We start from the raw sequence: 27,496 nt of genomic DNA, 5'->3' as shown, positions 1-27,496 counted from the left end.
CTTTTGAAATGATTTTACTATGGATTTTATAGAGAACTCTCCCCTCATACTAATGGTAAGTGCAATGAACTGTTTGCAAAGACATGCAAATCTGAACTTGGGGTATTATAAAGACATCTAAATGTTTTCATGTTTTATTGTTTCATTTAAGCTGACTGCAGATAGTCTGATATCGGTTGAAGCACAAAAAGAGCAAACACTAAAAAAAGTGATACAATAATAGTGAGTAATAAATGTTTCAAACAGAAAATGAAGAGCCTGGCTGTATCATATGTCAGCACTAATGTTTATTTGTATCATCCCTCTAAGGATTTCAGAGTGCTTTTTAAGGAATGAATTAATTTTGACAATGCCCTGTGAGGTATGTATCTCTTTGATAGAAGGGAGTTGGAAGCACAGAAGTGTTTAAATTCTACAGGGTTATGCTACTAGGTATGTTTAATTACAAATTGGAACAGTTGATTCAGTTTATTACCAGTTTGTTTAAACTGAACCAGAACCACAAATACAAGGCCAAAGTTTGTGACTATGAGAAGAAATTATTTCTAAGTTTATTTTGCAGGGGAAATGTTTACAAAGAAAACTGCAGATAGAGTAATTGACATATATATGTCCCCCTTGCTGAGGCAAATAATCGGAGTGATTGTAGCTTAATTCGCAGTCTTCCTGTTCGTTTTTTTTTTTTTTTTTTCTCTTCTTTTGCCTGTAATGAGTGTTTAATCATTTAAAATGGGTAATTTTTGACACTTTGGAGAAAGGGAATTAAAAATTGCCAACTAGTGTTCCGCTGAACCAGTTGTGAATTATGACTTTTGCACATGACTGGCTAAATAACTGAAGCATAAAATTTGCCCAGGATTGTTGTCTTAGTCCCTGTTATATGCTTGAGAATATTTAAAAAGTCCAGAAATCTTCCAGATGGATCAGGAAGAAAGAAGTTTGATAATGGCCAAAAAATCACCATGTAGTATCTTCCCTTAATACCTTTCCAGGTACAGAATTTTTCCGGGAAGTGGAATTGAAGCCTGTTTTAAGTAAAAAAATGTCATACCTCTGAATGGTCCCCAAAGCAGGATTGGTAGCCATGCTCTAGCTTCCTGTGGATGGGTGTAATGTGTCTTTGCCTTGCTACATGAAAGTATCAGTTGCACAGCTTCAAGCACAAATAGAAAATCCTGATTTAATTCACACTTGTTGAAGAATTGTTTGTACTACTCACACTGCCTTTCAGCTATGATCTCTGGCAAGAGAAGGTGTTTGGACTTGTGCCTCTTTTTTTTTTTTATGTTCAAAAAAGAAATGCTGATGTGAAAGAGGTGTTAAAATATGTTACTGTAGTTTACAACTGTCAACTATAATGTTTTATTTAGCTGTATCTATTCAGATGCTCCCTCCACAACATGGAGTGCCATATGCCATTGTCCCTGTTAGTAAGCAAGTCAGGAAAGGGTTTCCCAGTCTGCATTTGTTTTTGTATTTGGGGCACTGAGGAGCTGTGGTCCAGTGCCATCTTTTATTGATAGGGCCAGCAGAGGAGGAATCTAATGAAATTATCAAAGCTTTGAATTAATTATGAACTTGAATAAGAAAGCTAAGCTCTCTAGAGCCAAGGATCTCATTACCCATTCATTTTCATTGCATCCTCTTATGGAGCAGAAGGCAGGTTCAGCTACTGCTCCTACCCTGATTTTGGACTTTATTCAAACTTGCTCAACTCACTAGCCACCTCTTGTTATTAATCTGTGGCTGGAAGTGTCCAGGGTGATTAATTTGACTCTACTCTAAACTGGCATGTAAATGGTAGATTTTCCTCCTCCCTTTCCTCTTACCTTTGCTGTGTGGCTTTTCATCAGACTGACTGTCATACAAGAGTTTCTGTTCTTTCTTGGTAATTGGGGAAAGCTATGCAAGACTCAAGGTTTAACTTCCTGGAATTTAATGAGTTCATATTAAGAAATAATACTGCTACCTTATATTTCCTGGATATTTAGGTAAGCACAAACACTTCTGAAGTCATTATCAAAGTTTTTTATTTTCTTATTTTAAAAGACAGTGGAGTGAAAAGTAATGACATTTTGGCATCAGAAGTATGGGGTCATTGTGGGGTTTTTTGCTTGCGTTTGTTGTTATTCCTGTTTTAAATTTATTGGTCAAACTGTAAGAAGTCCTCTATCTGTCAGTATTTTGTTACAATGAACTACTAAATTAGTTTGTTTACCAGGTTAATATTTCATCAGAATTAAGCGTGTATGAAAAAACAACATTCTTGTTATGTTTATGTTTATTTTAATTAATAGGTCAGCATATAAAAATGTTCCTGGCCAGTTAGAGCACAAGCAGGGAGATCAAGCTTCTGTGTAATATTCTTAGTTCTCGTGGATATTCCTGCTCAGGCTATCGGCAAGGATTTTTCTTCTCGTCCTGCTTTTGTCCATTTCAGCACATTATTTATGAATGCATAAACCAGAATCCATCAGTCTTCATAAGTTACAGGCGACTGGCAATTTTTTAAGCAGTGGCTAACTGCCTAATGGTCTCTGTGTATGTGTGTATTTGGAGAATCTAATAGCTTGCTGGGTGGGGGAGGAACATTTTGTTCTTGCACTGTAGCTATTTTACCATTGGTGATATTTATCCTTTTTTTCTCTTCAGGCAGCTGCTATATTTAATTCCGCTTTTGGAAGTTTTTTGGTAAGTAACACAGTATTTATAGCAAGTGCTTTAATAGTCTAATTTTTAACAGTATCATTGGCGTGTTTGTATTTTTTCACTTTCTTGTTGGTGGAATTTTGCCATTCAGATGGAAAAAATTTGAAACATCATTCAATTTATGTCACCAAACCCTTAAATACAGATATTACAATTTGTTTTCTCTTTGCTAAACTCTTGAGAAAAGTAGTGAATAAATTGTCTCTGCTCGTGGTAAATTAATAATGTGTAAACACATCTTAATTTTCTCCTTAATGGGTTAACAGAATCTATTATTATGCAGATGTTTCAGACATGGGCATCAATATATTGATTTTTCTAATAAGACCCATCAAATACTCATTATTTTCTATCAAGAGGCCATGGATTTTGAAAAGAAAACATGACCCAGCTGATCAGAGAGTAGATGCTAATTTACTCAGTGACTTGTCGTTTGTTTAGCATATTTTACTGTCAGTGGAGCCACTCGATGTCTCTGAGGAACACACTAAAATAGCTAGATATGGGAAAGCAATCAATCCAGCTGGAAATATAACTGTTTCTTTAAAAAGCAAAAGCAGTATTTGTGGTCCTGATGGTCTACAAACATTTGGAAAGGACACTGTAAAGAACACTAAATATATTTATGAAGAGAGGAAGAATAGATTTCTTTTACTGATGTGTTGTTTAGAGAGATACTAATGAATATTAAATAAAAAATTATTTTATCTGTTGGCAAACTACTGTGACTATTTTATTTATTTGGGCAGCTAATAATTGAATTTGTTCTTATTTATTAAAATTTATGCATGTTTAGAAGTATGTGATTGTGATTCCAGTCTTGTGTCCCAAGGAGGAGGACTGTGATGTATAAAATGAATGAATGACAAAAGAATTCAAATTAGGAAATGAAAATTAAAACTGCGAGTACAAAATAACTCACTTTTTATTCATGGTTTGGTTTGTGTTGTTTTTTTAAATGAAAAGCAGGTTTTTAGGAGTCTAAGTATATAAAGCTGTACTACTAAGAGAGAAAGTCGCATGGCATTTTGAAATTATGCATTGTGCTGCTGCTGTTTTGAGGGACTAGGTTGAACTTAGGAGGGTGAATGTAAGTTTTTGAGGGTACAGATGACCATCCACATATTTAAAATATCAATTCCCAAATACTTGTATTTTTTTGTCACCTGTCATGTCCTCCTTCCATGGGATGGAAGCACTTTCTCCCTCAAACCATGGAAGTGTTGGAAAAACTCTGAAGTCTGTGTGTGCGTGATATTTTCTCTTGTTGCTTGGCACGAGCTCCTGGTTTCTCTGCTGTCTCCAGCTTTCGGTTCAAGAGGTTTCTGTGAATACCCAAAGGCTCAGTTCAGCTGACATTCAGAGATGTCTTTTGGCTTCAAAGAAGACTTTAGGCTCCACTGCATCTGACTACAATGCTGGCTCCTAGTAAAGCAACAGAGACGTATTTTCAATTTCTAGTAGCTGTAGCTCTTTGAATAAATTTCAGTTTAAGAAGCTGAGTTAGTTTTTTGTCTTCATGTAATACTCCTAATTTTGGTTTTGATCTTAGTTCATGCTCATTGGAAAGTTCTGCTTACATGTAGTTACATCATTTCACTTTTTGGTCTCTTCAGTTCTTTTTGGAAATGTTGGAGCCGCGTTGCAGTAAACATTATTCTTAAAGTTCCCTGGAAAGACTTTTCAAAAATAAAGATCAACTAGAATGAAACCATAGTACCAGCTGAATTTTTCTAATTACTGATTTCTTTTAGAATAATATTGCAGATACACTGGCTACTAAATTACAAATTTATCCACACATTTAAACACTTGTTGTGGTAATTGTACTTTGAAATCATGGTAGTGTAGGGAATATGTATGACAGAAAACAAATATGTTTACTGAGTGCTTTGCTCTTACAAACTTCTCCAGTTATGAAGTTGATGGGATAAACCTTGTGATTGAAATGTGATAGTAGGCCAGGGGCAGTGGTAAGTATGCAGAGTTGTTTACCAGTAGTGTCACAGCAGTGTAGGTCTACATGGCCTTTAACTGAGTGCATCCAGATGTGTACATCCAGATGTGTACATCCAGATGTGGAGCATAGCACTGGCATGTATGTGGTCACTTACAAAGAAAGTTTGCTGTTAAAAAAACTGACAAAGCATTAAATGCCTATGTATATTATGTGTGTATATATAAATACTTGTTTGAAGTCAAAGCTGTTCTATTAAATGTAAAAATAATTAATTGGTTTGCTTCTGAGAAGGCAATGGAAGGTCCTGGTGGAGGTGGTTTTGGGAATCCATCAGTTTATATTGGTGCCTAACTTATGGATTTGGCTACAGGTGGAGAACACATGTCCTGTGTCTTCAATTAGGATGAATCTAAATCACTTTTGCATTTTTCTAAGGAGTGTCTAATGATGAGCTGTATGTGGACAGGCTGAGATGTAGTTACATACCTTTGTGACCAAAACCTTATACTTACACATGTCCTGGAGATAATTTGGAAGCTCTGACCTCAGCAAGGCTGAAATTCTTGCTATGTTCCTTGTCTTACCATGTGCAGCACATGGGCAAGTTGCTGCACTGGTGTGTAGCCCTGACAAAGCCAGGACAGCATGCTGTCTGCTTTCAGATTATGCCCTGTGGGCCAGTGCTGTGTGTGAGAGTGTGAAACAGCCTGATTTAAAAGGGCTGAAAGATGTGCTGTGCTGTGCTGTTTACTCTCCTGCCCTGCCCCTGCTTTTTTTCTTCCCTTAAAACTAGGAAATAGTGCTTGAGAAGTGAAATTAAAATAAGTTCTGGAACAAAATGTCTGCAGGAAAATGCTTAGCATAATGTTAGCATGATACTGAGATGAGCTTATTCAGATGAAATGGAGCATCTTGTGATACACAAGGTATAGAAATGACAAATATGTCTTGATGAGTAGAAATGCACTTGGATTAAGTGTTTTCACTGGTAAAGAGATTTACAAAAACTACCAACCAACTGCAAGGTAATTCCTTTTCAACTCCATCAAAGCCCATATTCCTATAAACATGCAGACAAAACAATGCATGGAATGATACTGTACATATTTACATTATTTTATTGACTTAGTTTAATAACATCCCAGGTCTAATTAAAACAGTGTTTGAAAAAACTAATTGTTACAGAAAAGTGTTTTTATATAGCTAGATTAGTAATAACTAACGATAGATGAATTCAATTTACATAAATTTCAGCCAAGAGAATATTTAGGCTCATACCACAGAGGATTGCTTTGAGTTGGATAGTTAATATCATTATCTCCTCCCCTCATTTAAGCACTTTGGTTTACAATGATTGTGGAACATAAGAAGTGATTTCAGTTTTTCCTCTTAATGGGGTTTTAATATCATCTGATAGTGTTTTACTGATACAGGGTGGCTGGTTATCACAAGGTTGCATGCAAATGCTGAGATAAAAAGCATTCTGTTAGCTTCTTCCACTTGCAGAAAAGGACACTTTTGCACCTAAAGGCTAAAGAAGTTGCCTGGGATATTAACCATACGTCTGCTGACATTTTGAATGTTTTATGCATTGCTGTGCTTCCTAAGCATTTCTATTCTGCTTCTAAAAAAAGATGACAAATACTTGCTAATGTCCAAATCACAGAGCAATAGGCAGGAGACTACTGCCTGTGGTTGTTCCATGGTGTTTGCCCGAGTGGTTCAGCTCCTCTGACTTTTTCCACCAAGGCATAAGCTGTCACTGAGCTCTTCCTGCACTGGAGTCAGGAGAGGAGCTTGGCTGAGAGCTGCACTCAGCTTGCAGTGACAGTGCAATGCCATGTGTGTGGGAGATGGAGATGGCCTAACATCCAGAACACTGTGTCCTCACAAAATGCTCTGCCCTTCTAGACTAGACCAGTCTTGTCTAGTCTTTCTACCTCTCATTAATCTCCTTTCTGCTTGAGACTGTGGGCTGGGAAACCCATGAGAATATCCAGCCTGTGATGTAAGTCAGTGTAGGCTGATTCTTCAGTGCCTTAGGGTTATGAACAGTAAGTGTGAAAGGAGCAGCCATCAGCTTCACCTTAAACAGAGAGCTGTAACCGAGATCTGAAGGTCTGTGGTGACAGGAAATCAAGAGGAAGAGAGAGGATTCAGGGTACTCTGCTCTGGTGACCACTGCACTCCTGAGAAAACAGCAAAGCATTGGTTAAGACTTCCTCCAATGCTGCCTTACATTAGCTTTTCTTTCTCTGTTGAAACCTAAAGATGAAATGAGGCACATTTCAGGTGCCCATTGTTCCATTTATCTCCTTTGTCCAAAATGAGGGTGTATGGGTTTGTTCTTTCATCTGACCATCTCTCAGAGAGGACAGAACTGGTTCATGTCATTGCAAAAGCTCAAATAATTTTTGGAGCAGCCACGTGGCTCATCAAATCAAGGCTATTGTTTTTATTTACATTGTCTTTCAAATGCAAGCTAAAGCTAGCAGAGAATAAAGTGAGCTTCTCACATATACACAAAGCTTAGTCGGTTAATGAAAATGTATGGAATTCTTATCTAGTCTGCTTTAGCAGGCATAATGATTTACACAGCCTGACAGCACTAGTGCAGCAAGTAAATGCATTAGTCATAGTGTCCATTTTTCTTGCAAATTTGTGACACAGATTTAATTATGGGAATGACCAGCAACTTACAAATCTAATTTTGGTAGGCTGAGCCAACTTTTTTATTTTAATAACAATGGATTTTTTAGCAATGATTTCATTACTATTTAAAGAAATCCAACCATATGGAAATAACCAATTGGCTGAATTTATTTACTTTATTTTACCTTAATGAATGTTGAATGGTTTAGGTTTATTTGGGTTTGGTTTTTTTTTATTATCATCACTTTTATCTTTGCTATTTCTAGGATAAATGTCCTTATCTGGCTTAAGTATTTCCAGTACAAACATTGTAAATATTTTTCTAAAATCAGACAAATGTTTGTATACACCTTTGTTCCCTCTTAATTGTGTCTTTCCAGTATGAAAAGGGGCAGAGCAGTCATCTGGGATTCCCTTTTTACTGTGCTAGCTGTTTACAAGGAAATCTTGCCAGGAAGTCTGTTCATAACAGGTGCTGAATTGTAGATTCAGTCTTGTTTAATTTCAAAGTGAAGCTGCTTTATGGTGAGCCACTACACTCTTGGAAGTGGTCTCCACTCCCTCTGAAGCAGCACAGTGGTGCTGCTGGTCTGGGCTCCAGATTGGATTGGGGTAGTTCTCAAAGTCCTGGGCAAGTTCTCCCTGTTAATCAGCCACTTGGGAAGCCACCTCACCCTGGAGGGATTGTTTTTTGCATGAAAGGGGATGTCAGATCTTGGCAGCAGCAAGTGTGTGTGCCAGTTATGAACCTGGCAGGAAGAGTTTATGTTCCATGGAATTTAAGTAGTCTTGGGAGCCACTTACAATGCCTCACTGTAACTTTTTCTTACTTTGTGGCCTGTGCTCAGATCTCCCATCATTATTTAACATCATTTTGATTTCTGCTAGCTCGAGCTGCAATCTCATCATAAGCTTAGGCATCACTGGCTGCTTCCTGGTTTGCCAAGTAACTTTTCAAAGCATGTAGACCTTCTCTTTTACTGTCTACTTGAGCTGGCATTTTATAACATGTTCAGTTTAATAACTATATTTGAGTTAGTTTGTACTATTTTGGTACAAGCAAGACAGAATAGCAAAGCTCACTGTGAAAGAGACCCTTTAGCACAGGCTGAGAAAAAGAGCCTTCACACACATGATTATTTTGAGGGATTTCTAGGCAGATGCACACACATCCCAGTATTCCTTCACTGATCTCCTATCTCCCTCCCAAAGCCAAACTGTCAGAGTGGGCATCAGATAGAAGGAGACATAGAATATCTTACAAAATAATAATAATAACAATAAAAAAATCTGGCTGTCTATGACTAATGTTTAACTCCTTTAAAAAAACAGTAAGTGTAAAGGAGCAATATTCAAAAAGAAGTAAATGGGATCTTGCTCCCAAGGGATGGATAGAAATTGGGGAGAGGGATAACTGGAAATCTGAATATTGTAAGACCCACTGCGTGGTCTCGCTTATGACATAGTTGATCTGAGAAGACCAATTAAGTCGGTAGGGATTTGCAGAGCCAGCCAGTACAGAGAACCAGTTAACAAATAACACTGCTGGTGGTTATCTTTGAAATGCTACAGAGAAGGAGGTTGGGTAACAGTAACCATGAGGAAAGAAAATATACTGCCAAGGTCTCAAAAAAGTGTCTTGTAGAAGGCCGGTGATTAGTCCCTGTATTTTTTTTTTACAGTGGCCAAGAGGAAAATGCCTTGAAATCTACATAATAACAAAAAAATGAAACCATTAGCTGTCAAATGTGTATAAATTATGTGGGCTGTAGCTAGTCTCAGGGCTTTCTTAGTTTTCCCATTAGCTTTTGCTACTGATCATTTAATTCATCTTGCTTGGTCTTATGGGACTCAAGCAGTCAGTTCTGCCAAAAAAAGTTTGTTTAAAGATAGCAATAAGTAGACCATTAAATACATCTCTTTGTATTATCTTTGCAGCCAAAAAATAATTAACTACTACCTTTCTAAAGGCAAATATATTTGGGTATTCTGCTTTTTCCACTTCCTCATGTGACAGCAAATAGGTAGGATTTCTTTTCTTGCACCTACTTTTGTTTTGTCGGCAACCTCATCTAGTACTTTTGCTTGGCATGGTACTTGGTTGTGGCTTTTGAGACAGTATGTTGAATCCTGCCCCCATCATTGCTGTTTCCATGGATTAGCAGGCTTTTAGGAGAAGAGAAAGCTGGGGATATATGTGCCAGTAGTATTTCTTGAGTTAGTAAAACAAGCAGCAAAAGCGGATTTTGCTGAAGAAAATTCAGAGGCAGAATTCAGGGTGTTTGTTGCACTTTGGAAAGATATTGTAAGAGTTGAAGCAGCTTTATTCTCACAGTCCAGTTGTCACTTAGGAATTGCAAAGTAGAAGGGAGTGAAGTTTCTGGAGCCAAGACTGGACATCCCAAGTGCCTTAAATTTTGTGATCTGGCATCTTTCTTCTGATTGCATAGTGTGGGGAAACTGGAAATGAAGGTGCCTCTGTGACTGTGGTGCAGTCGTCTCTCATGTTAATGAAGACTGAATACTGGAAACTTATAATAACTTTGATTCCATTTTAAGTGAAAACAAATGAATTACAGAATCAAAAGAGTGTCTGGTTTTGGTAACTATCATTTGGAGAACATCTAGAGAAGGAAACATATGTGTTTAATATTATATAACCAGGTAATTTTCTGGATTAGTATGTAAATCACATCTGTGCTGATGCACAATTTTACCATAAAATCAGTTTGTCTAAGATCAGTTATGTCATAATGAATGAGAAACATCATTGTCCTCTCTAGTGGGAAAATGTAGCATTTTAATGAAAAGAATATAATTGCTTCTTTTTTTTTTTGTTTTACTTACTACTGTTAATGGTCAGCACTTGAAAAAAAAACCCAACGAAACAAAAATGATTGGGCCAGGGTGAAACTTGTGTGCAGATCATAATATTGAAAGGTCCTGGTTCTAGTTTGTGATGTTTTCTTGTTTGTTATACAGGGCTTTCCTGTCTTTTGACTCTCTTTATTTTGGAGTGAAATTAACAGGAAAAAATATCACCTGTTATAAAGTAAGATCAAGGCATCTGACTTCTAGTTAAGCCACTGAACTTGGCATCATGAAACTTTGTCATACCACTTAAAATTAGTTCTAAAATATGTTTGCATTGAAAAGCTGCTTTATTTGTTTCTGACAAATACTTGGAGAAATATACGTGTGCTTTTTTCAAAAGTTAAAAATGTAGACTACAAAACTGTGAACAGTTTATTTGTAAAGCAAGAGATTTAAAATTCTTGCAAGAATTTAGTTGTGTCTGTGGGAACCAAATGTTTGAATTTATTGGTTCTTTATGTTAGGTAGGTTGCTGCATGAAGGAGAAATTGAGAAGGGAGGCACTGTGAAAGACAATTTGGTTTTTATTTTGCCCTCTCTGTAGTATCTTTTAATACTAGAAGAAGCATTCCTCTGCATTCCTCTAGGGCTGTGGTTGTACACAAACATGTAGTCATTTGGCCTGATTTAAGGGTAAATGTTCCCTGCAGACAGATTTGGAAATGCACAAAATATGTAATTTTCTCCCTCACTTTTAAAAAATTCATCAAAAGGAAATGAAAATGTTTTTAGAATCTGCTGTTAATGTTCTCCCCCAAAGTTTTAACTTCTGATTGAAATGGAGCAATGTTCTTTCCTCTGTGCTGCAGCTTTTAGTCACCTGCATAAGGAAAGTGTGTGGGGGTGAGAGGGAGTCGAGAAAAATCATCCCTTTCTTAGGAGCAAGAATATTTAAGCCCATGTCTTGTGCTTGATTAGCACTTTGAACTAGTGCTGCTACAAGGAGTTGTTCCACCCAGCATCTGTGTGTGTGTGCTGTAAAATACAAGCTGGTGTGCTGAGAAGTCACTTACACTAATCCATCAGGGAGCACAGAGCTCTTTTCCTTCTCTGACCCCCAAAGGTGGATTCAGTAGCTAGCAAGAGATGAGTTCTGGCATGTAATAAAAACAGCAACACCAGTACTGCGCTGTTCTGTACAAACTTTCTTTTGTCTTAAGTTGCCTCTTTAGGGGAGGAAAAATATCCCAAACACATTAGTTTATTAAGCTTTGTGATTTTTTGGCCCAGAACAGGTTAAATCTCTGCCTGGATTTGTTTTTCTTGTGGTTCTTCTCTATCTGATCGAACAGTGCCTGTTAAAAACTCAGCAGTCCTCAGTCTCTAGGGGTGAAAACAAGAGGGATGTCATTATTACTATAAGTTGAGGGGCTGGAAATCATTCCCCTTGCTGTCAGGGTGACAAATACTGTCTTAGTGGAGGTGCCAGAGGTTAGGTCAAAAGCTCTCACAAAGTCTTTAGCTCAACTAGCGAGGAAGGCATGGTTATAAAACTGGAGCTTCCTTTGGAAATTTGTGTTTATTATTTATTGTTGGCCTTTTAACAGTCAGTTTTGGGAAACCATCATGATCTTTCAATATGAGTCAGGAGTATTTAGTGAATTTTTTTTTTTAATAGTTGTACTTCTGTTGTTGCAGAGAGGCTTCCTTCATTATTATCATTTTGCCTTATATTCTTTCCAGGTATCAAAACAATCTTCAGCTTTCATCCTTAATGGCATGTATTTGAAAAGACCAGTGATTGTGCAGGAGGGAGGGAACTGTTTTAGTTTATGATCTGTCATTACTTGGCTTCTTTTAACACTGTTCTGTCAGTGGTATAGAGTTTTCATTTTAACTTCATGTAAAAACAAAAAAATAAGGAACTATGTCTAACAAAAAAAACCACTCCAAAACACCACCCCCAGCAAAATCCAAACCATCTTGGAGGTAATTCCTTGAGGCTCAGGCTTGCTTATGCAGTTTATCCCCTTTCTGGCATGACACATGAGCAAATGCACCTCCCAGCATCTTGTTTCCTTCACCTTCATTCCAATTCTCCACCCACCTACTCCTGATTACTTTCCTAAATGATAAGTAAATTGTTTATTTGTTGTTTCTACTTCCTACAAAAGATTGTATGACAAAATTCCTTTTCTAAATTATTTTCTGGTGGTACCTTCTTGGTCACTCCAGTGTAACTTATTGCAAGGATGGTTATGTGACATCTTTTCCTGAGAGCTGGTGGAACTTCAGACTAGATTAACATCTAGCTTTATCTATGACAAAATCAGTATGCTGTAATAAGGGTGAAATGTTTGAAAACTTGCCATTTTTTACTTTCCAAGAAGAAGAATATTTTTACTTGTATCGAAATTTGGTTACCATGTCAAATAAAAAATTTTGTATGTTAGTATATGGAGGTGGGTTGTTCATGTTCTCTTCTGTCTTTCAACCAGTGTACTGAAAGGTCAACATGGGACACTTTCCTTGGCTGTCTTTATTCTTCTAGCAGTTAACTTGACTTAGAACAGCTTTTTGCCTGACATAAATCCACTGGATGAAAGCTGCAAGTGGTTTCACTCTCTCTGTATACTCTCTCCACATCACCTTGTACTGTGGTAGATACAGGTGCCAGCATTGATGCCCACCTGAGTGGAAAAGTCATTCTGGCTTCTTCCTCCTGGTGCATTTGGGGCAGACACTGATAGCCTGAAAATGCACACCTTGTCGTGCCTCATAGCTTAGTTGGGGTCTAGTTTCTTAATCACCTTTTTACTACTGTGTGGAAAGCAAATGTTAACTGTTTGAAGGAGAACTGTATTACATAGGATTAGATAACATGAATAATGGGAAAGCCAGGGTTTTTAAAAAACTCAAACCTTTTAATAAAATGGAATGTCAAATATATGAGCATGTCTTTCAAGCAGTGATCAAAAAATGTGTGAAAAGTTTCATATCCTTTTAAAAGTCAAATAATTATCCACCATCATAAATTTTTTTTTTGTTAGATGGACAGTACAAAGATGAAAGAAAATTTTATAGATAACATTGCACTTCACAGCTGACTGAAGCAGGTGTTAGAAATGCAGATTAAGTATACTGACTAAAGACTATATAAATTTGAAGTGAAAATGCCACTGGTCTACTTGCAGTGCCCTGCACATGTGAAGTTTCAGATAGTTAAATTATTCATTTTATTGTGTGAGATAGTGCAGCAGTTAGGGAGAAGGTCCTTGTGCATTTATGATTTATTTTTCCCCCTGTAATCTTTTTAATATTATGTGGTGAGCAGCTGACAGAATTTGCTTCCTTGTGTGAGTTTTGCTGTGGAAAGAGAATTCATAATGCAGGTAGATAATCCACAGTGTAGGGTTTTTTGCCAGTTAGATGGTTTACAGGAACGTGCAGTGCAAATACACAATTGTGGGTAAATGCAATTTCTGTAAAGGAAGGAGACTGAATGTTAATAGTGTTGCTGTACAAATCTGCAAACACTGGGAAATCTGAATGTGGTCCTTCATCACAAACTGACATAAAGTGTTAATTTGCAGGTCAGTCTTTTTTGGGCTTCATAGGCTTTGGGTAGACATTAGGCTCCATGGTGTACAGGTGCCTTATTGGGTGGGTGGTGAGAAGCATGGGAGGAAGGCATTGGGAGAGGAGTGAGGATGTTTTCTTCCAACAGCTCAGGAACCTGCTAATAAACTGTACTAGACTGTGAATTTAATTTTGTCGTGAATTATCAGGAGCCTGGAGCTAGTAATCAATCTGTAGGAGGTCTAATTCTTGGACAGATTAAAATTGGAAGTGGATTGGAAGACAGTCTCTTAAAGTGAGGAGCAGTGCTGAGGCCCCTGCTCAGCAGGAGAAACAGTCAGTGCTGTCCTCACTCTGGACTGCTGTTAGACGAGTGTGGTGACACCCCACAATAGCCCAACATCTGGCTAGCAGGAGAGACAGTAACAAGGACATGGTGCTGTCCTCCATCATCTGAAATGACTGTGAGGGAAGCAGAGCTTTTGCAGGATTTATTTCTTAAGAAGTCCCTGGATCTCTGCTGGTTCTAAAAGTATGCTGTCACGCAAGAGCTGCCTTTTTGGTTGGTTTTTTTTTCTGTTAGGGTTTCTTTTTTTTTTTTTACATGCACAATACTATTTTGTCCATCAGCTCATGGGGCTTGGTATTTGTATTGGCAGCAGTTCTGCTCTGGCTGGAGGAACTAGTCTATGGTCTGTAAATATCCTGGATGTGGTTGTGAAAGGTTGGTTGTAATAATTGGAGCAGATACTCAAATGTCTGCCCAATGCATCCTGGGGAATAGCATGCAGCTTGCAAGCCAGTCTTTTGAAATTTGAAAAGACTACAAATTTTTCTAGATGTCTTACATGCATCCACTTTATTTATTTTTTTTTTTCATAAGAACAAAAAATCCCAGAGGTTGTTGCATTGTTTTTCATAGACACCTAGACATACCTTAGTTTTTTATTTCTGATAGCTGGTGCTTAGAGATACATGCTTTTGTTCTTTCAGTGATGATCATTGTGTCTTTCCCTGTGCTACTGAATTGAGTTCCCTACACTGGGTGCAAAATCATATGAAGTTGTATACAGTCCCCAGAAATGCCACTTGGTGCATTTGTAATACAGATAATGCACTACAATGAAGCATTTAGCAAAATAACAGTGTCAATTTTACTATAGCCTTAACTCATGTATAGCATTTTGGTAAGGTTTTTGTGGTCATTGACTTTGAGAAACAGCTTCTATCCATCTTCTTTACTTTGCAGGCCAATTAACGCAGAGCAAGAGACTACAGATTCATTTTATAGACTGTGTAGTGTCCCCAACAAAGAACTCATGTATAAAATATATTTATTACTATTGCGTTCCATATTTTTAGTAGGTAGTTAAAACACAAGCTAAGAGCATCACTGTAATACAAACAGCTTGCAAAATAATAAAATCTAGATGAAGCCTAATATTTATAGAGTACTGCCTTACTGCCTAGTTTAGTCACTCAGTTAATAAAAGTATGGTTTTGCTGCATGCTTTTTCTTTTTCCTCTTCCCCACTCCCTTCCTAATTATAGTGTGGGCTTCCCGGCAAAGCTGGCCAGTCTGCCATTTTGTCTTGCAGTTTCAAAATCCAGTCAGTGTGTATATATGTATTCAAGTCAGAGAACTAAAATAGGATTTCATCATTATTATCATCTCAGTTTGCTTACCCTGAAGCAGAGTTAGTGGAGGGCTGTTCCTCCCCTCATTCATAAAAGTCTGTCAGAATGGGATATGTCACTCCAAAGACATTTGGAAAAATATATTATGAGAGTCCTACTACATCAAGCTGTGGCATAATTATTGCACCATAAATGCTTACAAAGCATTATGCTGGCTCCTTTTTTATTTTTCAATCTGATTTCTCTTAACTCTTGGGATTAAAATTGTTATGCTAATTCAGACAACTGCACAGTCCAGTGCCAGCTGAACTTGTATTGAGAACATCCCAAGCCAGTGTTATCAAATAATACACGGAAAACTGTAGAGTCTGTAATATATGGGAGGAGGTATAATTTGTTTTATTTGCTGTTGGTATTATTTTATAAGCTGTTAAAAACCCTCTACAGCCTCTTCCAAATAATTACTGTGCTTTCCTGTAGGAGCAGTAAAGGGCCATGGCTGATAGAAAAACAATATGATCTTATCAATCTGTTTCATAAAGCTGTTCAAACACCCTGGAATAGTGAGATATACATTAAGACTCATAGGTGCATGCTTTTCTGCAGGGGTACTTACTGCCCCTAGGCTGTCCAGTTAATGTTTTGGTAATGTACTTGGGGCATGGATTTCTTCAAGCCCTGTCAGAGTTAGAAGTTTCTTTCTCTTTGGAGAACTAGCAAGGGGGTGATCCATCAGACATCAGAGCTCGGTCAAGCACTGAAATGTCCAAGCAGATTAAATAGAGGTTTGTGACAGAGCAGGATTTTGGGACAGGAGAGCCCTGGAGAGCAGGAGGTCTAAATTAAGATGATGCACTGGATGAGCAAGAGAGGATGGACAGATCTCTGGGGAGGGCCTGGATTGTGCTGGCTTCCATGCAGAAGGAAGAACAGCAAGTTCTGGCTCAGGCTGGACCAGGGCTGTCCTGAGGCAGCCCCTGCCTGGGGGCTCCTGTTTCAGCAGGAGGCTGCATGCACCTCAACTGTCCTGCAGATTTACTCCCCCTGCACCATTGCCACACATTCTCTGCCTATTCTGTTGTTCTCACTCCCATGGTTTCTTCTTATTTTCATCAGAAACACAGGAGGCCTTGTCTGAATAATCATTTGAGAGCCAGCGCTAGCATAACTTGTTTATGCTGAGGTGGGAACATAGGTCTTCAGGGTGTTAATATCACGTAAAAGCTGCTACAGTGAAAAACTTTTGAATTACATTTTCCAGACTGATTCCATTTACAAATATCCCAATAGAAAAATAATTGGTTTATGACATTACATGATAAAATTTTTGAACTGAACTCCTAGTTCAGTTTTCATGGGCAATAATCTTGTAGACTATTTGGATGCTGTCCTCCAAGTTTTACAGGGAATATCTTAAATTGTGGTGAGAAGTTAATCAGCTGGACTAAGATGCTGAGGCATTCCTTGTGCCATTAAGATTCTTTCTGATTACCTTTATATTCATACTATTTCAATGGAAATTTAGCAAATTACGAAACTATTTTGATGCATTTTCCTGCACTAGATTCCCTAGTGCCTGAGCTTTGTAGGGGAGCATTTGTCCTTCTGCCACTCAGGAACTGTGGTGCACATCATGTTGTGCATGACTGGCATAGTGAAGGTACAATTAAAAGCATGTGGACAGAAATGTTTAAGTTTTTTCTGCAAATTGTAGTCTAAAAATTTGGGCTTGGTTATAAAAGGGAAGGTTTTTCTTGTCTAATTGTTATGAAGTCTGTTTGACCTTACTTTTATTCTAGAGTAAGTGTGGCAAATGGTTGTGCTATACTGGAACACAAATACAGTTGTTCCAGTGTGAATGTGTCCATACCTAGAGTTACCTTAGCTTAGCTACCTCAGAAATGCCTGAATTATTCTGTACTGCAGAATACCATGAGCATTTCAAAAGGATGTGTCCTTTCCATGCTTTCCATTGACAAAAGAGGATTTTTGCACTGCCACCCAGTAGTTGTGCACATAACTGATTGTGCTACATAGAGAGCTGTTAGATTTGCTCCAGCATAAATATTTGGGTCAGTCATACAGCTTTATCTGCTTGGGCCATAATCTCATACACTATCTGTACTTGCAGTAGCATCTTGCATAGACCACACTACTCTCAGGAGCTGGATTGCTGACTTCCCATCACATTTTATAATGTGTTGAAAACACCACTATGCATGCACAAGTAATAAAGAGGAGGAGAAAAGAAGCCTGGCAGTGTAATTCTTACAATAATATCTTTATAGAACCTGGGATTTTCTTTTATTGGAAATGCTCAGAGTTTTTGTCGTGTAAATTACAGAAGAAACATTCCTGAAGTCCTTAAGAAGGAATCGTTTTCCTCTGCATCATGATAAATGCAGCAATTGTGTGTGTATACTAGAATAGATCATATTGAACATCCCCTGAGCTCCGTTTGCAGACAACTCCTATCTCCACCATGACAAAATTCCCATAAGAGTTTAAATTATTAATGCCCTGGAATCTGCGGGGTTCAGCAGATATGTTCAGCGTTATTGATGGCAAACTTTATCCCTTTATTCCTAAGACACATAATGAAATAGGGAGTCCCTCAAATAACTGCATTTCGTGTTTAGGCTAATTTTGTAGAGGCCAGTGGGCTTTGCCTTAATGTGTGTAAATACAATTTTTCTGTTTTACAGCAGATTGTGTGGTAGCTGGGAATGAGACTGATTTGGCACTAATTTATGAATCCTTCCAGCATTCTCTGTGTGCTGCACCCTGTGCGGGCAAGATGCTCTAATTACACCTACTCTATATAATGAGAGCTTTTAATGACAATTACTGATTGTAGTTACGGATGTTTAGGGACCGTTTTTTTCTAACCTAAGATGATGTATTGACTGTTGTAAGAGAAGACTTGTATTTTCACTTTGTGCAATATCTCTCCTTCCTCCCCCCAGCCTTCACAACTGATAGGCTGACTGGAGAAGCTGCTAAAGTATTGCCACAGAGAATTTTTGTTCAGTTAATTTCACTTCAGCAGATACAATTTTTCACTCTTTTTCATTTCTGAATTCGAATAGGCACATTCACATGTTCTTTTTCACAGCAATTTAGTATTTGGAGTGATGTTGTACAAGTTGCATTTGTTTTATATAACAAGATAAAACTACTTCACATTGAATATTTCACTGCCATGTTAAGCAAGCCCATTTGCAAAAGCTTCATTTTCCTCTTACTATACTGGTATAAATGGCCTTTTAATATGAGGCTGTAGATTTTAAATAGGAGTAGGTTTTATCTTTTTTCCAGATTTCAGTTAGGTTAAACTACCATGAAAAACAGAGATTCTACTTGTGGTCCCAGGTTGCAAAGTTGCTTTGCAAAGAACCTGCTTATTTCTTTTAAGTAAGGCTGTGAGACTTCTCATTGACTGTTGTCTTGAAATACAAGTAAAGATTTGGGCAGCTTCCAGTTTAGTGGCTACTTGAGAAAGTGAGATAGCATGATATCAATAATTGAAAGATCAGTTTAACACTTTTGCAGAAGAGACAGCTTAAAGATTTTTCTTTTTTTTTTCACTTCCACTTTAATTTTCTAGTTTTTTGGAGGTTTAGGGATATCATTCTTTGCTTGGGCTTCTGCTGCTGGCAGTCTTGTTTTGATATGAGAAGTGAAGCCTTCTTGTAATTCCAGGGAAGCAAAAGAAGAATCGTTGTAATGCAACTAGCAGTGTGACTGGGCTGGAAGACAGACCTGGTCTGAGTATTAAAATCAGCCTGTCCACGTTTGCATGGCTTTTTTGTTCTTTGTTCTGTTTTTAAATCCCAGCCATGGCAATAGTCTAATTTATCATACAGCTGTCTTAGAGAGAGGGTGGTATCCCAGGATGTGGGAACATGAGTGAAAGGTTAGATGGAAAAGAGAATGGCAGCTTCTGGAATTTGTTTATAACTGAAGACTGCACTTAGGTAATCCCTGCGTTCTGGCATTGGTTCCCAAATGCTTGTGTGGCACATGGCATGCCTTGTCTTGTGCTGTGTGCTGGTTGGGCTGTGCCTAGGACTGAGATGGAGCAGGTCTGGGTTGCAATCAGCACAGGCAGACACCACCCTGCCATGGCTGGATCCAGCCTCTGAACCCCACAGGTCTCCACACCCATGGCTGTAGACTGAGCAGTTTTGCTTCCTCGCAGAGGGCTTCTCAGTTAGACACTTGGACATTAGGCTATGCTTGATCCTTTTGCATAGAGAAAACCTGGACCCTGGCCATGGAACCAGGATCTTAGTACAGAGAACAGCAATACACAGCACAGGTGCCAGGAAAACGGCACACACAAGGGAAAGTTCTGGGAGGCACAACATTTCAAGAGCTGGCTGTGAAAAGTGACATCTCCTACTTTCTGTTTCCTGGTAAAACTCAAAATTCGTTGAAATTGCAAGAACCTCACAAAAATAGGAAAGGGACACAACTGGACTGCTGAGTTTCTGAATGGGCTTTGTATCTCTGCAAGCAAGCTTAGCCTCTGGTTTCAAAAGTGTAAATGCAGCCTGAGAGAACAAAGATTTTTGTCCCAGGCTTAGTCGACCTCTTCTCTATGCTGATTGTTTTAGTCTATCTCACCTCCCCATCTCTCCCCCCTTATCTAGTGATGAGTTGAAGCTTTAATTTTCTAATTACCTTTAGCAGGAACCACTTGTCAGGAAAGCCAAGAATCATGGACTTCAGAAAATTAGTTTATTTTTCACAAACCTTATGCAACAAGAGAGTTAGCCCCAGTAAAATTACAGGCTCCAGTTCCTTTGTTCTTTTGTGACTGCTTCTGTGAGTCTTGTATTTGTGCCAAGCCATTTTTTCTGCCTTCTCAGCTCAGTGGGCTTATTTTTTGGCATTGTTTGACTTTTCTTGCTTACAAAAGAACCAGCCTTTTCAAAATTGACTGATTCCCAAGACTCTTAAAGTGCCACAAATGAAGTGGTGATTTCAGCTCCCACCCCATGTCTCTTCATTTCCAGTATTCTCTTCCCAAGCCTTCCACATCTATGTAATTCAAGTTCATACCAGAGTTAGTGGAAAATATGCTGTTGTATTGGAGAGGAGTCACCCTGGTGTGTCTTCTTTGCTCTTTGGCCACACTGTCCCCTTGGTGTCAGCCCTCTGTAGCATGGGGAGGTTTCTGGTTGTGTTGGCAGAAGGTGGTGGTGGAGGGCAGTGTAGCAGTGGGTCATGAGTGGAAGCTCTCTTCCCTATCATCCCTAATGGACAGGCAAAACAGTGTATCACAAGGACTACAGAACCACTAGAACAATTATTGTATATGAAAACACTGTATTTGGGATAAAATTATACTTTTGAAGCTTGTATGCTTCAATTTTTTTCCTTGATTAATAGGTATTTTTCTTAAGAAACACTGAAAGTATGTCTGAAAAAGTAAAACCAAGTGTGAAAAGTAGGCAGAGACTTTCTATGTGACCAGAAAGAAACACTTTGAAATAAGTCCATAAGTGCTGTTAGTAAACTTAACTGCTGGAAGTGACATCTTGGATGTCTAATGCCTTCTTTAGGGAGCAGTCAAACTTTTTTCTGTAACAGGAGGGATAAAAATTTGGTTTTTGTCCAATAAAGATGTGGTAGCCTTTTCAGGAAGCCTTTCAAATTGGTGAGCAGGTTTGAGGGTCTATCCTTTGCTTCTCAGTATAACTGAAGATTGTTAGGTCAGGTATTGTTGGTTTTTATGGTGCATGGCACAGTAAGTTCTTTCTCTGAGGTCCTGCAGGAGGCTTGAGTTGTGCATGTGTTGTTTTGTAGAGCCCTGAACAGTGATGAAGTGGCTGGGAGTCAGGTGTTTCATGGAATGCTTTGGATAGTCAAACACAAGTAACTTGAAGATCAATTTGGGATCATTAGAAATGCCTTGATTTCTATAGGTTGTTTAGGTGAGTGGAACTACAAAAGTGAAAAATCATCAAGCAAGTCAAAAAGCAAATTTGACCTTTTAAAAGAAACGTTAGGAGTTTGGAACTAACCTTGTTTGGAGAAAAATATGTGGCAGGAGAATGGGTTCTAACTTGTCTCCAAATGGGCATTTGGCAGTTCTGTGTGTTTTGGTGAGGATGTCCCAGTGGGTCCCAGTTCACTGATGGTGCCTGGCAACTTTGAAGTTCATTAAACTTCTTCATTTGTTTGCTCTGCTGCTTAGATAGAGCAAGAAATGTGCTTTAAATGCTGCTGTTGTGCTGGATTATACTATGTATTTCAAATAAAGGGTATTTTTTCCTAAATGTGGTTATTGTTCCTCTTCAAGTTAACTTGTTTCTGAGGCCCCTTTTGGTAGACAGTAGCAGGGTGCTCAGAATGACAAATGCTCTTGTCCAGCAACTGTCAGAGTTTTTTTTATAGACACCTTTGGGTTTTTTTTTTTTACAGCACTTTCAAAAGGAAAGTGTGATCCAGCAAAATGGGATATTTTTTCTTCTTTTTCTTTCTTTTTTAATCTGAGGTGCAATTCCTCACAGACTTCTCTGGTGACAAAGTCAGTTTAAGAGGTGACAACCCTGCTTTCTGCTCCTCTCATGCTGCAAAAAAAAGGTGCCAACATGTTGGTTTCTTGGGCTGTGTTTCAGACCAGAACAGTGAAATGAGCTGAGTTTTAAAACAAAAACCAGGGGTTTATTTGCCCTGCTCGATCATGTCTGTGATCCATTTTAGAAATGGTCTCATGTGTGACTGAAGAAGAGAGGATGGTTAACTGTGGCCAAAGGAGAGGAGGCTAAAGATGGCAATTTTTGTTATAAGAGATTGAAGTGAAGCTGTGCCTTGTGTAAACTTAAGAGGTGGAATTCTGCCCTGATGAAAATCAATGGAAAGAACTGGTCTGGTACCAAAGTGCAAGGTTTCTTTAAGTAATGTTTTGCTACAGAACAGAAGGATTAGAAGGAGCAGTTGCTTTTTTTGGTGGAATTGTACTTCTGGGGTTTTTTTGGTAGTGTATTTTGAAGTTTATCTTGTCAAGTATTGAAGTGCTCCAAGCTATAGCCAGAAGAAAAACAATCAAGCATGTTTCATATCGTTCTCATATCGACCTTATCTCTCTACAGCTACCTGAAAGGAGGTTATAGCCAGGTGGAGGTCAGTCTCTTCTGCCAAGTAACAAGCAATAGGATGAGAAGAAATGGCCTCAAGTTGCATCAGGGGAGGTTTAGATGAATATTAGGAGAAAGTTCTTCCCAGAAAGGATGGTTGGATATTAGAACAGGCTGCCCAGGGAAGTGCTGGATTCACCATCCCTGGAGGCACTTAACAGACATACAGATGTGGCGCTGAAGGAGACGTTTTAGTGGTGGACTTGGCAGTGCTGCTTTCATGGTTGGACTTCATGAACTTAGTGGTCTTTTCCAAATGAAATGATTCTGTGATATTTTATTCCATTCTTACAGTTAGAAAAATGGAAATGCTGTAAGTTCATACCCTTATTCCTACACAGTTTTTCTGATAATACCCTTCTTATTCTTTTATTCTGTTCCCTCCCTGGTCCAAATAACAGATCGTGTACCCAATATTCTATCTTGTTATAAATAGGATTAGTTCCTTCCAGCTGGAGAAATGTTACTGCTTTCAAACCCCTTTTGCTTGAATGGAACATCTGCAAATATTTTTAAGATAAAGTTGCATGAAATCACTTACTTTTCAAATGCTAAGGTCAAGAGTTTAGATAAAATATATGTAGTACCAAATGGAGGTATAAGTAGCACTTAATATATTGTCAACACTGTCCTTTTTTTTTTCGCTGTTTTAGGGCTTCCAGTTTCTCTTTTTTGTTTTTAATATCTGTGAGATATGTCATGCAGTTTGATAGCAAAGGTAAGATTTGGTAATGCTTATGAAAGGTATGTATAATACAAGAAAGAATCCAAAGGAAAGTCTGCTAGGGTACCCAAATCAGCTGGAGCCTGAGCTCTTCTGCGGTTTGTGTAAGAAATCAGAGGAGAAATGCCCTTTGTGGGTACCAGTGATGTATCAGTTGTGTGTGGGCTACACTGCTCCAGACAGGACCTCTGTTCTCTCTTATCTACTGCTTGATGAAGCAAAGTGGGAGAATCTTCAGTCCTTACTTATTTACAGACAGGTCTTCATATCCCCAAAAATGTGAATAAGGAACAATCTTTTCCATGTTTTTCATTGCTAATATGATCTGTGACATATATGTGACACAGATGGAGTGTCCTTTGTTTCTCTGTCTGTTAACCAGCTTTGTCAAATGCCACCTCTTGCCTTCCTGATGATCAAGCAATGGCAGTCAGCACAAAAATAACACTTTGTATTTAATGCTTCTTTTTAATCCATTGTCTTTGCCAGCCTATTACACATAATTCTACATTAAATGCTTTGAATGCTCTGGGTGTGCACTTTGCAAAGCTCTATCTCAATTCCTTGAACTCTCTCTGTAAATATCTACTTAATCCATTCTGTTCTGGAGCCCATGAACAGCTAGGTGTGCTTGTTCACTTTGTACTATCACTTGTAACTTCTGTGACTCTTCAGGGATTTTTATTAAAAATCCAGACTAAGAAAAAGCAGGGGGAGGGGGCACCAATGAAACCAGACAAATCCCATCATATATCTATCTGTCTCTTGGCTTCCTTTTCTGTCCTCTGGGATTTTTTAATGTGTGTCTCATAAGCCAGGTTATAGACTTTTGGAGGAAGAGACTGCCTGATAAATACATGCAGTTCACTGCACATTGGGTCATCTAACCATTTAGTGATATTGTAAAACAAGTAAGTAAATAACTCTGTTTTAGTGCTGGGTCTTCCCTGATAATTTGTAGGTAAGCACTTATGTGGGTTTTTTCAGTTGTTGTTTCTCCTGTATGTGTGTATGAAGGTTGCATACAGATGAAATAGGAGACTGATTAACTGGCTGTGTAGAAAAATCAGTGCAACCAGCTACTCTGGCAGTTTGACAACCATTTGCATACTAAACTGAACAAAAAGGAGAGGTGCTCTTTAGCCTGTTTCAGTCACAGCAGTCTAATGAATTGTCCATAGCTATGGAAGTTATTAAACATAATTTGTGCTCGAGCTTTTTAAAAAGGAGCTTATTGTATTCCCTTTAAAGATAATCTGTTGGTGCTTTGGTACAAAAAGGAATATTTATGTTTTCACTGTACCATTAAGTAATATGAGTTTGTGCCTTTTTTTTTTTTAACATACTTGATAATATTCCTGTCTGGAATTTCATTACACAGATAAGATTTGAGGTGAGTGAGAGAGTGTTAAAATTGTGTTCAAGGAGAGCATTTAAGAAACCTTACTCATTTGTTTGATTAACATTTAGCTGACTGTGTTCTCTCCATATGCAATCAAGGCAACATTTAAGAAAATACTGTGTTCAAATATGCCATTTCACAGAGGAAAGACAAAGAGAGTTTGCCAGGGCAAAGGGCAAGGTCATCAATTTGTATTCACTGAATGTGACATATATTGCATAAAGAGGATTTGATCAAACCTTTTTAATGTACTTTGTTCAAGAGGTTGAAAGGAATACTGCAATAATTGTCTACATTATATTGGCATAAGAAGGACAGATGGTTACTAGAGAGCTCTTCACAGTTTTCCTTTCAAAGGATTGCAAGTATATGATAAGTGAAACCCTGGTTTCGGATGGGAATGCATTGATAGCAGTAAGATAAATACATCCATTTGCAGAATTTCACCTAATCCAGATGCCTTAATGTAGAACTAATTAATACCATAACTCATGTACTTGGGGTTGTTTGGGTTTTAAAAAAACCAACCAACAGCCCAAGAAGTTATTATTCTCCTTAATTTTGAGACTAAACATGTCCCAGGATGGGGATAAACAATTTAAACACACAAATGACCGAGTTCTTTGTATCTTGTTGACCATTGATGGTCATACAGTTTCAAAATGCACTTTTTATCATCTCATTCACAATGCTGATTTTAAAAATTATGTCAGTTTGTGGTTTTTGTCTTGCATATATCCATTAACTGAATAGGTAGCTTTTCAGGCTACTTGAAACATGATTTTATGTTTATATTTCTGAATTTTCTTTTCCCAAGTTTTCCATACTTTATGAGAGTGAATGCATTTGCATTTATTGTGCCTGTGTCCTGGCCATCTGAAATTCTGCAGAATTTTGCAGTGTCTGAAAACCTTTCCCCATTGAACACCTTATTATTCCACTGGGTACCAGATTTTGTTCTACAATTTATTTTTACCTGTCCTCTTTGTCCAAAAGAATAACTATCATGTTTCAGGAGAATCTGATACATTTTGCTAGCAGGCCTGTAATACCAGAGTGCATAATTTGGGAAGAGCTTGGGGCTATTCTCCTAGTGGCTGGACATTTTACATCCCTCAGCCACCAGCAGTACATCCTGATTCATTAGGATAGAGTGCAGGCTAGGCTTTGTTTCCTCTGTAGCCTGGGAATGTTCACTCCATGCCCACTGTGGTTCTGGGCTGTGCAAGAGGCGGGTGCTCCATGCTGAGGCAGTGCATCCCTAATTGTTAACAGAGATGGCATCTCTCAGGTATTACACACTGACCCAGCAGTCCTGGAGGGTGGAGCTGCAGATGTGTTCACCCAGGCTTGTGCTGTGGAGGTGTTTATTTCTAGATTCTGAGAACTTCAGAGGGAAGGGAGATTTTGTGCCACTTTGGCCTTTTAGCCTATTTTTTTTTAAACTCCCTGTTCTTTCACAGTTCTATCTATCAGGCTATTAGGGAGCTTTCTGCTGGATCCATTATTCTTCAAAGACTTAATTAAATTGTACAGTGTAATTAATCTGTCTTCTTAATTTCTGAAATTCTCCTAGTCTGTAGGTAATAAAACAACAGGGAGAGATTCCGTGGCTGCTTAGTTGTATTATGAGTCTGGGGGGAAACAAAGAGTATATTCCTTCGATGAAAATAAATTTAGGCATGGATGGCTGCAACTATATTGCAGCAAACAAAATCTGCCATACTGGAACTGACTGAATGTTGCTTCTCTATCAGTGGCCAAGAGCAGAGAGTTAAGGAAAACCGTATTTCAAGTTCAGGTTATTCTTATGTCAGGTTATACTAAAGTTCAGGTTATACTTTTCCCTGACGTTCTCACACTCTCCATCTCTGTATTTCTGAAACTAGTTATAATTTCTCTATATGTAATGAATTTCAACAAGTTTATCTTCTGTGAACTTGTTCTGTCTTCAACCCCTTACATGTGCACCCAGTTGTAAGAGAGTAGTTTTAAGGAAAGAGATGTCTGGAATGAGGGTTCTTCAGTTAGATTTAAACAGAAGATTCTGCCATTTTTCCATGTTGGCTATACTTACCAGCTCCTGCTTGGGGCATTTTATTGAAACAGTAGAGCATTGGTATCTTAGTGTCTTGCACACCAAGTGGAAAACAGGTAACTGTTTGAGTGCAAATCATTGGAAATAAAAAATACCACCTGCAAGATAAAGCCACAGCTGTAATAGCTCGATAGAGATGGGCATCAGACAAACTTGCATTTGTTTGGTGCTTGGTTAGGACTGTCATTCACTGAGGAGATCATTCACCTCAGGAGACTGGTCTAAAGTTTGGCTCTTGGGATAAGGAGCAGACAGGAACTGTCTGAGCGAAGCCTTCTGTATGTAACCTGTGCTTACTCTGCTTTCTCTATTTGTTCCTTTGAATACATCCCTTCTGATAATTTCAGCTATGTATGTTGATTTTGCAAACGAAACTTCTATGCAAAACCATATCTATCAGCAGTCAAAAGCATGTAATTTCAACTATAACTTTAAAGTCACAAGATGTTTGTGTGCACCCTTTGATAGGCTTATCTCATAAGGTTAAAAATGTGTGGAGGGTTTCTTTTGTTTTTTAATGTAGCTATTGATAGCAGAAGGGAATACAAATGTAACAAAGAATAACTGAACAGGCTCTTTGAATCTGACTTCACAACAAACATCAAAGAAAAATGCACTGCCACCTGTTAACACGGTAGGAAAGGTTAGCAAGTGTGCATTGTTCTCTGCAAAATTATTTTCCTCTTTTAAATCAAAGTCAACTTTTATTTGATTCAACTTTTGGTTGAGAGATGGTTTTATTTTAATAGGTGGCTCTTCTTTTAATTGCATT

The 27,496-nt window shown here is 38.2% G+C and overlaps 1 protein-coding gene across 5 annotated transcripts in view; it reads left to right on the top strand.

Annotated features, from left to right (window-relative positions):
* Window positions 1–27,496, top strand: part of SLC10A7 (solute carrier family 10 member 7) — a 143,500-nt gene that overhangs the window by 45,254 nt on the left and 70,750 nt on the right. For 4 of the 5 annotated variants that reach the window (XM_085058193.1, XM_085058194.1, XM_085058196.1 and 1 more), the window contains exon 5: window positions 2,653–2,691. The exons of the other annotated variant lie outside the window; for it this stretch is intronic. In XM_085058193.1, coding sequence (XP_084914319.1) covers window positions 2,653–2,691 — 39 coding nt within the window. The remainder of the gene's footprint in view (window positions 1–2,652; window positions 2,692–27,496) is intronic. 5 annotated transcript variants of the gene reach the window in all.

The sequence above is a fragment of the Lichenostomus cassidix genome, chromosome 4, assembly GCF_008360975.1.
Source record: "Lichenostomus cassidix isolate B80296 chromosome 4, HeHo_3.0, whole genome shotgun sequence".
NCBI classification, from domain to species: domain Eukaryota; kingdom Metazoa; phylum Chordata; class Aves; order Passeriformes; family Meliphagidae; genus Lichenostomus; species Lichenostomus cassidix.
Note: the sequence above shows the minus strand (reverse complement) of the source record. Positions and strands in the feature narration are given on the sequence as shown.